Here is a 12,013-nt window from a genome sequence, read left to right as displayed (position 1 = left end):
ATATAGATATTTACTTCTCCCCTTCTTTTGTCTAATGTTGCCTTATTAAAAAGCTTAAAGAAATTTTCCTTTAGCTAAGCTCTCCTTCTCAGGGGTGGGGTTTGATTTGTTTTCAAATTTGTTGGGTTATAAATTGATCTGTTTGTATGGAACGATTACAATGAAAATTAATAAAATAAAAATATTTAAAAAAAAATAAATAAATAAAGGAGCGCTTCAAAAGGATGACCTTCGGAGCGAATTAAATTGATTGTCCTTGATTATGCTAATAGACCGCATCTCGAATATCTACGTGGCATTGCACATAATCTACAGCTTCAAGTGTAACTTGCTTTCACCTTTTTATACATTCAGTCATTGCCTTAATCGAATTTTCTGTAATTTTGAAAACAACGAAATATAGAGAGCTTTAGAAATAGTTCGTTAGAAGTTCATGCATTAATTAATTGGATGATTTAATATTCTTGCTTTCACCTTTTTATACGTTCAATCATTGCCTTTATCTAATAAATTTTCTGTAATTTTGTTGCGTTTGCCTTTATTCGCTGCGCCCAATTGACGTCACCCTTTTGAAGCACTCCTTTATTTGCACGCGCCTTTATTCGGCGCTCAATTGAGGTTGCCCTTTTGAAGATCGCTTTTATTTATGTGCGCTTTTATTCGCCGCGCCCAATTGAGGTCGCCCTTTTGAAGGTCGCCTTTATGTGCGCGCCCTTATTGACGGATACCGGTGTGCCCGCCTTTAGGTCTATGTTATATCGGGGGACATTTAATTGTCTAGACAATTCTTGGGGACCAAGATAGCCCTGTGTCTTGCTTATAGTTGCAGACTCCTTTGTGCTGTTCACACCAAAGCTAGTGAGTGGAGTACTGAGGAGTGATAGGCTGTGCAAGGACCCCTCATAATCAGTGCTTGTCTGAACGTACATGAATGTCAGGGTGTGAGACAATAACAAATGTGATGAATTCCTCTCTTGCCGTGACACATAAATGTGGCTGTTATGCCCGTTGTCAGTCCCATAAGCTGCTGTGTCAACACACCCTGCCTATACACCATACTCAGTATCCTACTGTTAGATGTCTTCTGAAATTAAAACAAACGTTTCAGCGGGAGAAATCAAACCGAAGTTAGATTTTCATTGATTATGTTTTCACGCCACTCCTGCTTTGTTGTTCTTCTTTTCTCGCTCGGTTTCGTTGCCTTTACCGGATTTTTGTTTCCCCAGTCCCTTATTGGTAGTTTTTCACTCACTGGTACAATTCTTGATATTCAGTAATTCCAGTCTCTTTAAGTTTCTTGGCATGTTGTGACTCTTTCAAATTAGCACACCAGATATTTTTCATCTAAATAGCCTTTGGTTTGCTACAATTAAATACCTTAGGAAAAAGTTCTTGGGAGATGATAAAAGCGCATTGCCTAATTTTCTCAATCCACCTTAGAGCAGTTCAAGTTTGTGTTCGACCAGAGGTGCATGGTAGGAATCAACGCAGGATGGGGCACCAGACAATGACAGGGCCCACTCGCACTCATACGAATTTCACTACACACATGACAATACCACTACTGGGCCGATTTGGAACTTCCAATGATCCTAACCTGCTTGGCTCTTATTAGTCTCAGTGGATGATAAAAGATCATTGGAAGTGCTAAAATGCAATGCTGTTTGAGGACAGAAAGCTTTCCAAGTGGCTCTCAAGGACACAGCACAAAGAGGTGCTGCAAATGTATCATACTATTGATCATATTTTAAGCACTTTAATCCACTCTTGTTTCTCATGATGGCAGATTTGCACGTTGGTCAGAGATGCAAGTAAGAATTTCACTGCATTCTGTATACCTGACAATGCCACACGTACTACAGCTATCATTTAGTGGCACAAGTAAAGATGTTTATGGTAGCCTGGATTTCATTTCAGTCATCAATTTTAGCCTCTTTAAAAAAAAAAAGAGAAACACTCAGATAAAAAAGGTTCTTACTCACGGGACAGTAGATCGATTTTCTGGCAGCTCAGGCAACACTGGAGGGTCAGCAGTTCTGGTCACATCTGGACGAATTGTGTGGGACACGGATTCTCTCACACCTGATCTCAAAGAGACAGGAACATTTAGTCATTTCTCATTTTTATGCGCAAACTGGTGCCGAAGCAGACGAGAGATAAAATAAACAGACTCAAACAAACACAAAGACCGCAGTGAGGCAAAGCTCTCCTTGCCGCCGTCGGACTGGAAATGAGAAACCTTTATATTCCTTTGGCACTCTTGCTCCGTAATCCTCTTTGGCTTGTTCTCATGTTCCCTTTGGGCTGTGACAACTTCTTCTGGGTAATAGCTCTACTCACTGTGACATGATGTCAATAAATAAGCAATTGAGGTGCCAGTATATGGGTGCCTCTGCTCTCCTACGCAAGCTTAAAATGAGGTGATTGAGGTGGATCATAATAATCCCCTTAAGAACAGGTGCTCTACACTGAGGAGGGTTTTCTGTTTCACTGAGAATTCGTCCATGTTCTTTGAATCATGCAATTATGAGATACCCAATGTACTTAAACTCCTGCTCTTGAGCTGCCTTGGCCTAACAGGGACTCATCCTATGGAAAAGTAAAAGCACTGACAGGACGGCCAGTGGTGTTACAACAATGGTGTTAGTTGAAGTCCAGCAAAAAAAGGAGTGAGTTAGGCTCCATATATTTCCCAAACCACTTACCCAGCTTTTGGAGATGGGGGCTGCTACAAGTCTTTGTGATGTGGGAGGAAAACCTTAATACCCACAGAAAAACACGTGTAGACTCCAGGAGGACCTGGAAAATCCACAGAGGTGTGGTTCCGGTACAGAAATGACACCAAGGACTGTGAGGCAGCAGGCAGAGAGTTATTTACTTGAACTATTTTTTTCTTATTTCATTTATATGCATTTAATATATACAGTCGACCCTTGATATACGACCGGCCTGACATGCGAACAACTTACTTTACGACCAAAATTTTTGTTTTGAATTACGACCAACATCTTGCATTACGACCTGAATGAGGTCACGTGTATCCGCTTGCATGATTGTAAACAAACAGCTGAGAATGTTTGTAAGCATCAGTCGGAGCCCAGATATGTGTGTTTGTGGACGTAATTTCGGTCAGTGCAGTGATTTATATAATTTTTTTCGATAATTGCTAAGGAAGGAAGAGAAGGTAACGAAGGTAAAGAAAGTGATCACAATCGAAACGAAGAAGGAAATTGTGCAAAAATATCAGAGTGGTGTTCGTGTGACCAATCTCGCTAATATGTACAGCATGTCGAAATCCACCATCTCAACAATTTTACAAAGAAAAGATTTGCATAAGGAAGCTCCTTCCAAACAATAACCACCTTCCATTTCATTCTCCTCCTCCTTCCTTCCTGCAAGCCAAAGATGTCAACTTAAATGCTAAGTACAGTATGAAATTGTTGTTTCTGGTAGGTTAGGCACTTTTTATAACTTTTTGGTTAGTACATTAGAAATATTATTGGTGTTTTTGGTAAATTATGCACATTATACAACCCTTTTCTATTAAAAAAAGTTAAGTAAGTGTTGCTGTTGTCGGTTTGGAACACATTAAGGGCATTTCCATTATTTCTCATGGGAAAAATAGTCTTGACTTACAACCAACTTGGAGTTACAACCAGCCCTCGCGAATGAATTGAGTTTGTAAGTCAAGGGTCCACTGTATATATATATACTGTATATATAAACTCATTTTAAATCTTGACACGCAATTCTCTTGCTTTTCCACCAGGCTCTGTTGTAGTTTGTATGTCTTTCTATGAAAAATGTGTCATTAGCTAGGACGAGTAGTGGCAGGGGTTTGAAAAGTTAGTCAGAGCCAGTAACTACAGGAAAGGTAATCATCGGTTGATTATGCCGACTTTTCTAATGGGAAGAACAGGAATCGTAGTCAGGACAGGAGCCTGAAATCTTAAGCTATTTCCGAATTGCTTACCCTTGAGTGAACAGGCATCTTCACTTTAATTTGATGCTAAATTCAGACTGTGAGCGACCATAATCCCTCGTTCTTAAATACGGTCACAAGTTATTTGTTAAAAGCCTGACTTATGCAGGTTCACATACGACAGGGAAGCAGTGCCAGGCAGGATGTGATGTGACGCTGGTGTAAAGCTGAGACAATCAACTTGAGATCCCAAATTGCAATAAATAACTCCAAGGACATGTGCAGAGCAGAGATGCTCGGTATACTGGGAAAAGGATGCTATGGATGGAGCTGCCAGGTAAGAGGAAAAGAGGAAGGCCTAAGAGGTTTATGGATATGGTGAGAGAAGATGTAGAGGACAGGAGGATATGGAAAAACATGTGGCAACCCCTAATGGGAGCAGCCAGAAGAAAAGAAGAAGAACTTCAGAGACCATGCGGGCAAACCCAGGAAGATTTGGGGAGAAGACAAAACTAGTGAGGGCAAGTGCATCATTAAAGAATGGGCAGAAGCCAAAGCAGGATTTCTTGCTTGTAAGATAAACATACTGCTGATCATACTTTGGTATTTGATGCCATTTCTGCTGTGGTCTTGTGCTTCCCCCAAAACCCCCCATTAAAAGGTGTGCATAAACCAGACACAAACAGAGACTGAGACAGCACACCTGTGCTCCCATTTCTTGACATTACCTTCCGTCGAGGTGTTGTGAGTTATGTGTTTATGACCTTTGCACCTGCTTTAACCTCCGTCCTTACTAGCATTTTCACAATGTTTACAAAACTATCTCCGCCCCATAGTAAGTATAACACAGTCGTTTGCCTACACTGAGCATTCACGCACCGGCTAAACCAGGAAGAGGAAGTGTCCTCCACGCTAGACACTCATCAGAACAGCAATGGCAAATACAGAAAACCAAAAAAAATTACTTTGTTTGGGGTGACGATGAGGTGGAGTTGTTATAAGTCAAGCAAAGTGGCTGAGAAAATGCAATGAGCAGGATTCAATCAGGGAAGGGCCACGTAAGAAGCATGAACCAATGGCAGATGCAATTAGCAATTAGAGTCTGTGTTTTCAGAGCTCTGCATTTTCACCCATCCACACAGCAACATTGAGTCACAGTTTTTAGACATGTATGTGTTTGGAAAGAGTTTTCAAAGTTTTCCAGGGGTTAAAAAAATGGGTAGTATGGACTAAAGATGGAAATGGAGACTAATGGCTGGATTTTTAAACACAGTGTGGACGTAGCCTAAGTCTTAGCCTTCACGCTACAGGAACTGATGAAAAGTGGATGGTGATTACTGAGTGGTGCAGTAAAAGATTACTTTTGTCTCTGATGGAGAAGCCCTCCACAGACTACGTTCACTGGCGTTAATTTGCAGAAGTTGAATTTTTTTTACTATTAGTCTGGTCATACTTTATTATTTGTAAAAGGTGATAGTACAAGTCATTTAGTAAAAAAAAGTAAAAATAGAAATCCTTACCATACAATTGCCAAGCTCGGACTTTGTCTTGATAAGGCAGGTCATATTTAAGGGGGTCCCCAACTGGTCCCTGGTAGTAAGGCCTCATTATAGACTCAGTAGCAGATGTATGTGCCAGCCCAATGGCGTGGCCAAATTCGTGCACTGCCACTGCAAACAGGTCCATCCCATGGGCATCTTAGATAAAGACAAAGAAGAGATATCACACTTTATAGTGGTGTTGGCTGCAGTTCAGATTTACTGTCATGTGTACATGAGATTCAAACTTGCATGGCTTCTCAGAATAGCAGCAGCAGTGCAGCACCAAACACAGACGCAAAATTCATACACCAAATATAACATAAAGGTGAAATAACCTGAAAAGAACAGTATTTGTCAATATGAATCGCTGAGGAGCAACTTTATGAACCGCGGAAGAAAAGCATTTCTCCAATTATTGGTGCGAGTGCTAATGGACCCGAACTGAGGAGGGTGAAAATGACCATGGAGGAGATCTGATGCCTTTACCTATCTGGTAAGCCATTTTTAGACAGCGTGTGTTAAATACATCCTGGACAGATGGGACCCGTGTGCTCGTAATATTCTGTGCTGATTGCACCACCTTCTGACGTATTTTGTGGTCATACCAGGAGCTAGTAAGGTCAGACCTTTCTGGGCACCTGTAGATGTCAGTGAGAACAGAAGGAGACATCTTATCACTCCTCAGACATTTAAGGAAATAAGGGTCTTGGTGAGCCTTCCTGACTAAATGAGATGCTTTGTGTCCACTTCTAGTCATCGGTGATGGTAACCTCAAAACCTTTAAAGCTGCGGACCCTCTTCATATCACCTCCTCCAGTGTAGTAGGGCATGCCACAAGTAATGAACAAGGGGCCTGAGCTGCCTCGAAAACCGGCTTATTGTAATTTGTTCAGTTAGCCCATAAAAGGTGTCATTTTGCTTCACTTCTGATTGCACCCCTTAACAACTGGAAAACCCACCCAGGCAACGGGAACAAAACTGTGTTACTCCCAAAAAAACACAAGATGGCAGACAAAACAGAATCAAATCAAAACAGAATAACAGCAGGAGGAGCAAGCATAGTCATGGTCAGATGGTAGAGAAAAGGGTAGAACTGAAGAAACTCAAATCCAACAACACTAAGCCAAAATTCATTGTTGACAAAGGTGTTCAAAGGTAGAATTGCTCAGGACTCGTAAATAATTCACTAACTACAGCTGCTGGATTTTTTTTTCTTATTTTCAGATATCCAACACTAGGATGCTAGAAACTGTGTGCCGCCATCTTAAATAGGCAGAAAGTGATAATAAACTTGTTGCACAACTTCCATATCACTGGACTGGCAACAGGTGCAGCAACACTATGCGATATGGGCATGGTCATGCAGGGATCAACAACAAAAAGCAGCGATCACACCAAAGAAGAAAACCAAAATGACAACAATGCAATTTATTAACAGTATGAAAAACAAATGTAGTAATTCTGGGACTGATTTCAGAGACAATAAAACACAAGTTCATCATGGCTGTAAAAAATTGCTGTGCAAATCATTCAGACCTATTCAACTGTTGTATTGTATTAGGACTGTAATTTAATTAAATAGTAAAGTACTTTACAGCTCTGCTCATAGTGTGTGCTGCCATAGAGAATAAAGAGTGAATGACAGACTTATCTGTTCAAATAATTCTGAACAAAACCTACACTAAAGAAAACCAACAAGTGCCTGTGGCCTATATCAGCCAGGCACCGAAGGTCATTATATAGGCTGAATGAATACAGATATACTGTAGAAGGCCTCGCTTCATACAGCGTAATTTCTACTTCTTAAAATAGATTGCCTCTGAAAAGGCTTTCCAAGTCGCCAGCTGAAGCTGCAGTGCATCATTGAGATGCCAGGCACAAAGTAACCCTGCTCTGTTTCTACGGTAATGCTGTTCTGTTTTATGTTTCCAGACTGATGGCAAGCCAGATGGGGGAGTAGACAAGATCCTTGGGCCTTGAGTGTTATCACCAAAGCTGTGGTCTGGTGGCCTGTTGGATCTCACGGTGAGGTATCTGCCTCATTAGCCTCCATTACATGTCTAATTATTAATTAGGCAGAGGTGCAGGCAGTCGTGCAGATTTACACTCGTAACGCAGAATGAATTCTGTCTTTGAGTTGGCAATCCTTTCCAGGGCTTAAAGTGCACCCCGTCTCTTGAGTTTGTGAGATTTTTGATTATTGATTATTTTGTGCTTTCTGTGAGTTTTCTAAATTTGTCGGCCCCTTGCTTTGTTTTTTTGACTTGTTTGCATTGGATTATCTGTGTTATTTCAAGCAGCTGCTTATGCTCCCTCTTTTTGTGCGAAAGAGCTTTTTGAAAAATAATCGTGTTTTATTGACAACTAGCAAAATACCTGCGCTTCGCAGCGGCGAAGTACTGCTTTAAAATTTTTATTAAGAAGAAAAGTAAACCTTTTTAAACTGAGGGAAAATATACCAATAATAATTTGTTAAGGATCTCTTTGTATACCACGTTGTCAGTTCGGCCCTCTGGTTGTAATATGACGAAGCTGTGCGCTAAGCTTACTCCTGAGCATGCAACGTACAGTTGGCCATGTGAAAAGCAATCTCGCCTCAAATCAATGCCAACCTTTTGTAGGGTCTGTCCCTGAGACTTATTAATTGTCATTGTGAAGCAAAGCATTACTGGAAATTGGAGGCGTTTGAATTGAAATGGGTTTCATCGATAACTTCACATCCAGCTTTTGAGAGTTTAAACATTCATAAACATCAAAGTGTCCATTACTCATATCATCACCTGTGAATCTAAGATGTTTAAGAGGCATTGGCAGTTGTCCAAAGGTGTAAAATATTTGGCCATTTCGGTACACTTGAAAGCGACTACTGAACAATTCAGCGGCAGCCATCAACTCACATGCAGAACCATAGGTGAAGGGCTTAAGCATTTCACTCTTCTAGTGCTCCTGTGTAGTATAATTATCTCCTGTACCGTCATCAGTCCACACCTTGAACCTGTCCCAGTCATTCAATACGTAAGACACAATGTTCCTCCGGATATCAAGAGTGAGCCTGATATGGCCATGCAATATGTCACACAGAGAATGGAAAAGGCAGGCGCCATCTCTGGGCATGGAAACCACTCGGTAAGTGACAGTTCTTTGATCGATGGTGATCACCTCGATAGACATGTTAATGGGGGTACGGTTGGAACGATAAAGGAAATGGGTACCTGAACAATGTAAACTAAGCCTAAAATACCTACATAATAACTATAATCGTAATAAATGAACAATAAAACAGCGGAGAAGCCGTGGATTAAATAAAAAGGCTCTAGTTATCAGCAGGGAGACGTGAATACCGTGGCGAAGCAAGGAAGGGAATGAAGAGACCGGAGCAACGGACGGCCTTATATAGGCAGGCAGCCAACTACGTGGGAGGCGTGGGGATGGGGGACCCAACGCCGCCTCACACGGTGACCGAGCTGCAGGCTATGGACGTATATATGTACGTAAGTAGGATTCAGTTAGCGTTGGGAACCCACGTACCAAATTTCTTGAAGATGGGCCCATAAGTAACAAAGACGGCTGGAAAGTTCAATATGGCGGCCGACAATGGCGTCATACCACTGAAATAAGTACGTACATCGGTTTCGGTTAGCGCAGGGAAGCCGCCTACCAAATTTCGTGAAGATGGGGCCATAAATAAGAAAGTTTAACATGGCGGAAGTTGTCGACTGTTATGCGTAGAATTTCGAAATGAAACCTACTTAACTTTTGTAAGTAAGCTGTGAAGAATGAGCCTGCCAAATTTCAGCTTTGTACCTACACAGGAAGTTGGAGAATTAGTGATGAGTGAGTCAGTGAGGGCTTTGCCTTTTATTAGTATAGATTCATTACCCCTTTTATTACTAGCCAGGGTTTAATGGTACTTCCCCCTCTAAGGGGCACTTTGAGGTATTAGCAGTTGCTAAGGTTCTCTTCTGGTTCATAACAGCCACCTACTCAGTGCTATGTTTTTGAGTTTGGGCTTTTCTTTGTTCTCTTAATCAATGACTCTCTCGATTGTGAGTTTGGGCCTGTTTTCTTGGTTGGTCTGCTTTTGCCTGACTACTCCTGAATTGGAGTTGACAAATATATTCAGCATAACTGTGATGCAATTAACCATTTAACCCGTTATCAAGTGTTTCTTGGGGCTCCCAGACTTTCCCTTCGGCCACACTAACAAATCTGAACATTTCCAGCCCCGTCACTCCATGATAAGTCCAGCTCCTGTCCTTGGGTGCTGCCTATGGAGACGGCTGGAGCTCGGTTTGACAAGCAGACCTTTAAGATACGAGTCTTAGGCGCCGTAATCTCCAGCTGCAGACATCCACTCCTGTCATTGTCGACTTTCTCTGCTTTTTGTCTGTATGCGTGCTCGTGAAGATTTTAGGGGCACTTTACAAGCCGAGTGAATACATCAGTCATTTAAATTCAAATGCTCACAACCTGCAAATGCTATATTTTACGCCATTATCAAGCTCTAGGGAGTATTATGCGGATTCAGTCATTTACTCTTACTTTCATCTGTTTAAAGAAAGTAAAACTGCATCGTAAGTGAAGCAGCAGGAGGCCGTCTCTGAATTCACCGGAATCTTTCCAATAACGTATACATTTTTGTATATTGCATTTGTCTCTAGCCGATGGCTTTGATCACTTAAAACATCTGGCATTGGTGAGATGTTAATTTTTTCTTCCAAAAATTTGCATTTTGTTTCTCTCTCAGATTCAAGGAGAATTTTACGTGGCAAAGAGCCATGACTATGGCAGATGCCCACTCATTAAGAAAGTCCCCACCACGGCCTGTGTTGATTTTATTTACTTTTTTTTTTTTTTTTTAATTTTTGCAGGGACCAACACACTCAAAAGTGGTGACCACCATGCATTTGTCTTTCTAATCACAGCGACAGGATTTGTAAATCTACAGGGGCCGCTGGATGCAATTAGAAATTTGCACGTTGCAGATTTTAAAAATGAAGCATATGCAGGAGACCCGCTGGGCTTTCTTCTGGGTGTTTGAAATATGAGATGCAAATTTCTGCCGTCTTCCTTCACAAGAGGTAAAGTCAAATTCTTTAGCAGAGATGCATCCGACTGTGTGGTGGAAGTTTTACCAGGAGCCTTTCTCCTTGTTAGTAGCACTTTTTCTGAAGGCGTTATGTGTATTGTTAATTATATGCCTTGTCATAAGTGCACCTCCTGGGGGTCACTGCAAGTCTGATGTAAAAATGGCAAAAGTGCTTAAAAGTATGTAGAATTGATTATCCATCTTATAAGAGAGGAATAAATATATGAAGGATCACTGAATGGATAGACTGAGGGAGACTGATTGTCGAGGACAGTTTATTGTTCAGGGCAATAGGTGGCATGGTCCCCCTGCATGAGAGCTGTAGTTCGGAAGGGCAACCCTGTTGGGGTCCCTGGGTGCCACCAGAGGGCACTGCCCAGAGATGGTCTCCCTACTTTGGAGAGCTTCCTCCATGCTGTATCATGACATCAAAAGTACTGCCGGGAGCAACCTAAAAGGAGACAACTTGCCTCACTTAGGTGAGTCAGAGGTGGGAGGATAGGACGGCACTCACTGTGGAGGTGGAAGGAGACAGAAAGACGTTTGAGTTATTGGATTATACTGTGTGGACTGACCTAAAAGCCTGTCAAGGGACAGTTATAAAATCAAATGACTTTGTTTTAACTTGGAGCTGTGTATGTGGTACAGTAGTTTTGTCTGGTGTTCTGGGCTAACTGGTGCCCCCTAGAGTGCACAGTTTATATACAATGGATTCAGAAAGTATTCAGACCCCTTCATTTTCTGCACACTTTACTGTGATGTAGATTTAATCTGAAATGGATACATTTGCCATTTTTAACCCATCAACCTACCCTCAATACCCCATAATGAAAAAGTGAAAACGTGTCATGTTAAAATCAAAAAACTGAACTCTGTCCTTCATGTAAGTATTCAAACCTTTAATTCAGTACTTTGTAGAAGCCCCTTTGGCAGCAATTCCAGCTTTGAGCCTTCTTGATAAGCTTCTACAAGCTTTGCATCTCTTGATTTGGGCAGTTTATTCTTTTCTTCCTGGCAGATCCTCTCAAGCTTTGTTAGATTAGAAGGGTAGCGTCTGTAAACGGCCATCTTCAGGTCCCTACATTGATGGTCTGTGGGGTCTAAGTCTTAGCTTTACACTCAGAGACTTGTCCCAAAGTCATCTCCAGTTTTTTATTGGCTATCTGCACAGGTCAACGTTGTGCTGAAAAGTGAACCATCTCCCCAGTCTGAGGTGATGTGCACTCTGCAGCAGGTTTTCTTCAAGGACCTCTCTGCTTCAATTCTGACCAGCCTCCCTGTCCCTGTACTTTCACCTACATAACTCTCAAGCAGTCTCCCATTGTAGCACCTTCCATGACAATGTCAAAGACTTTTTTCCTATATAAGATGGTGGCACCCAACTCATAGTGTCTTTGTTTTGAGCTATAACACAATTGCAAATACCAGCTGATTTTTCTAATATAGTCAGGGTCAAGAATA

General features: G+C 41.5%; 1 protein-coding gene across 2 annotated transcripts in view; it reads right to left on the bottom strand.

Moving 5' to 3' along the window:
* The window catches only part of mmp17a (matrix metallopeptidase 17a), a 180,371-nt gene that overhangs the window by 16,318 nt on the left and 152,040 nt on the right, over positions 1 to 12,013 (bottom strand). For both annotated transcript variants that reach the window (XM_051921389.1, XM_051921390.1), the window contains 2 exons: positions 5,443 to 5,619; positions 1,983 to 2,082 (listed from right to left, as the gene is read on the bottom strand). In XM_051921389.1, the coding sequence (XP_051777349.1) occupies positions 1,983 to 2,082; positions 5,443 to 5,619 (277 nt within the window). The remainder of the gene's footprint in view (positions 1 to 1,982; positions 2,083 to 5,442; positions 5,620 to 12,013) is intronic.

Source organism: Erpetoichthys calabaricus, chromosome 18, assembly GCF_900747795.2.
Source record: "Erpetoichthys calabaricus chromosome 18, fErpCal1.3, whole genome shotgun sequence".
In the NCBI taxonomy this organism is placed as follows: Eukaryota; Metazoa; Chordata; class Cladistia; order Polypteriformes; family Polypteridae; genus Erpetoichthys; species Erpetoichthys calabaricus.
Note: the sequence above shows the minus strand (reverse complement) of the source record. Positions and strands in the feature narration are given on the sequence as shown.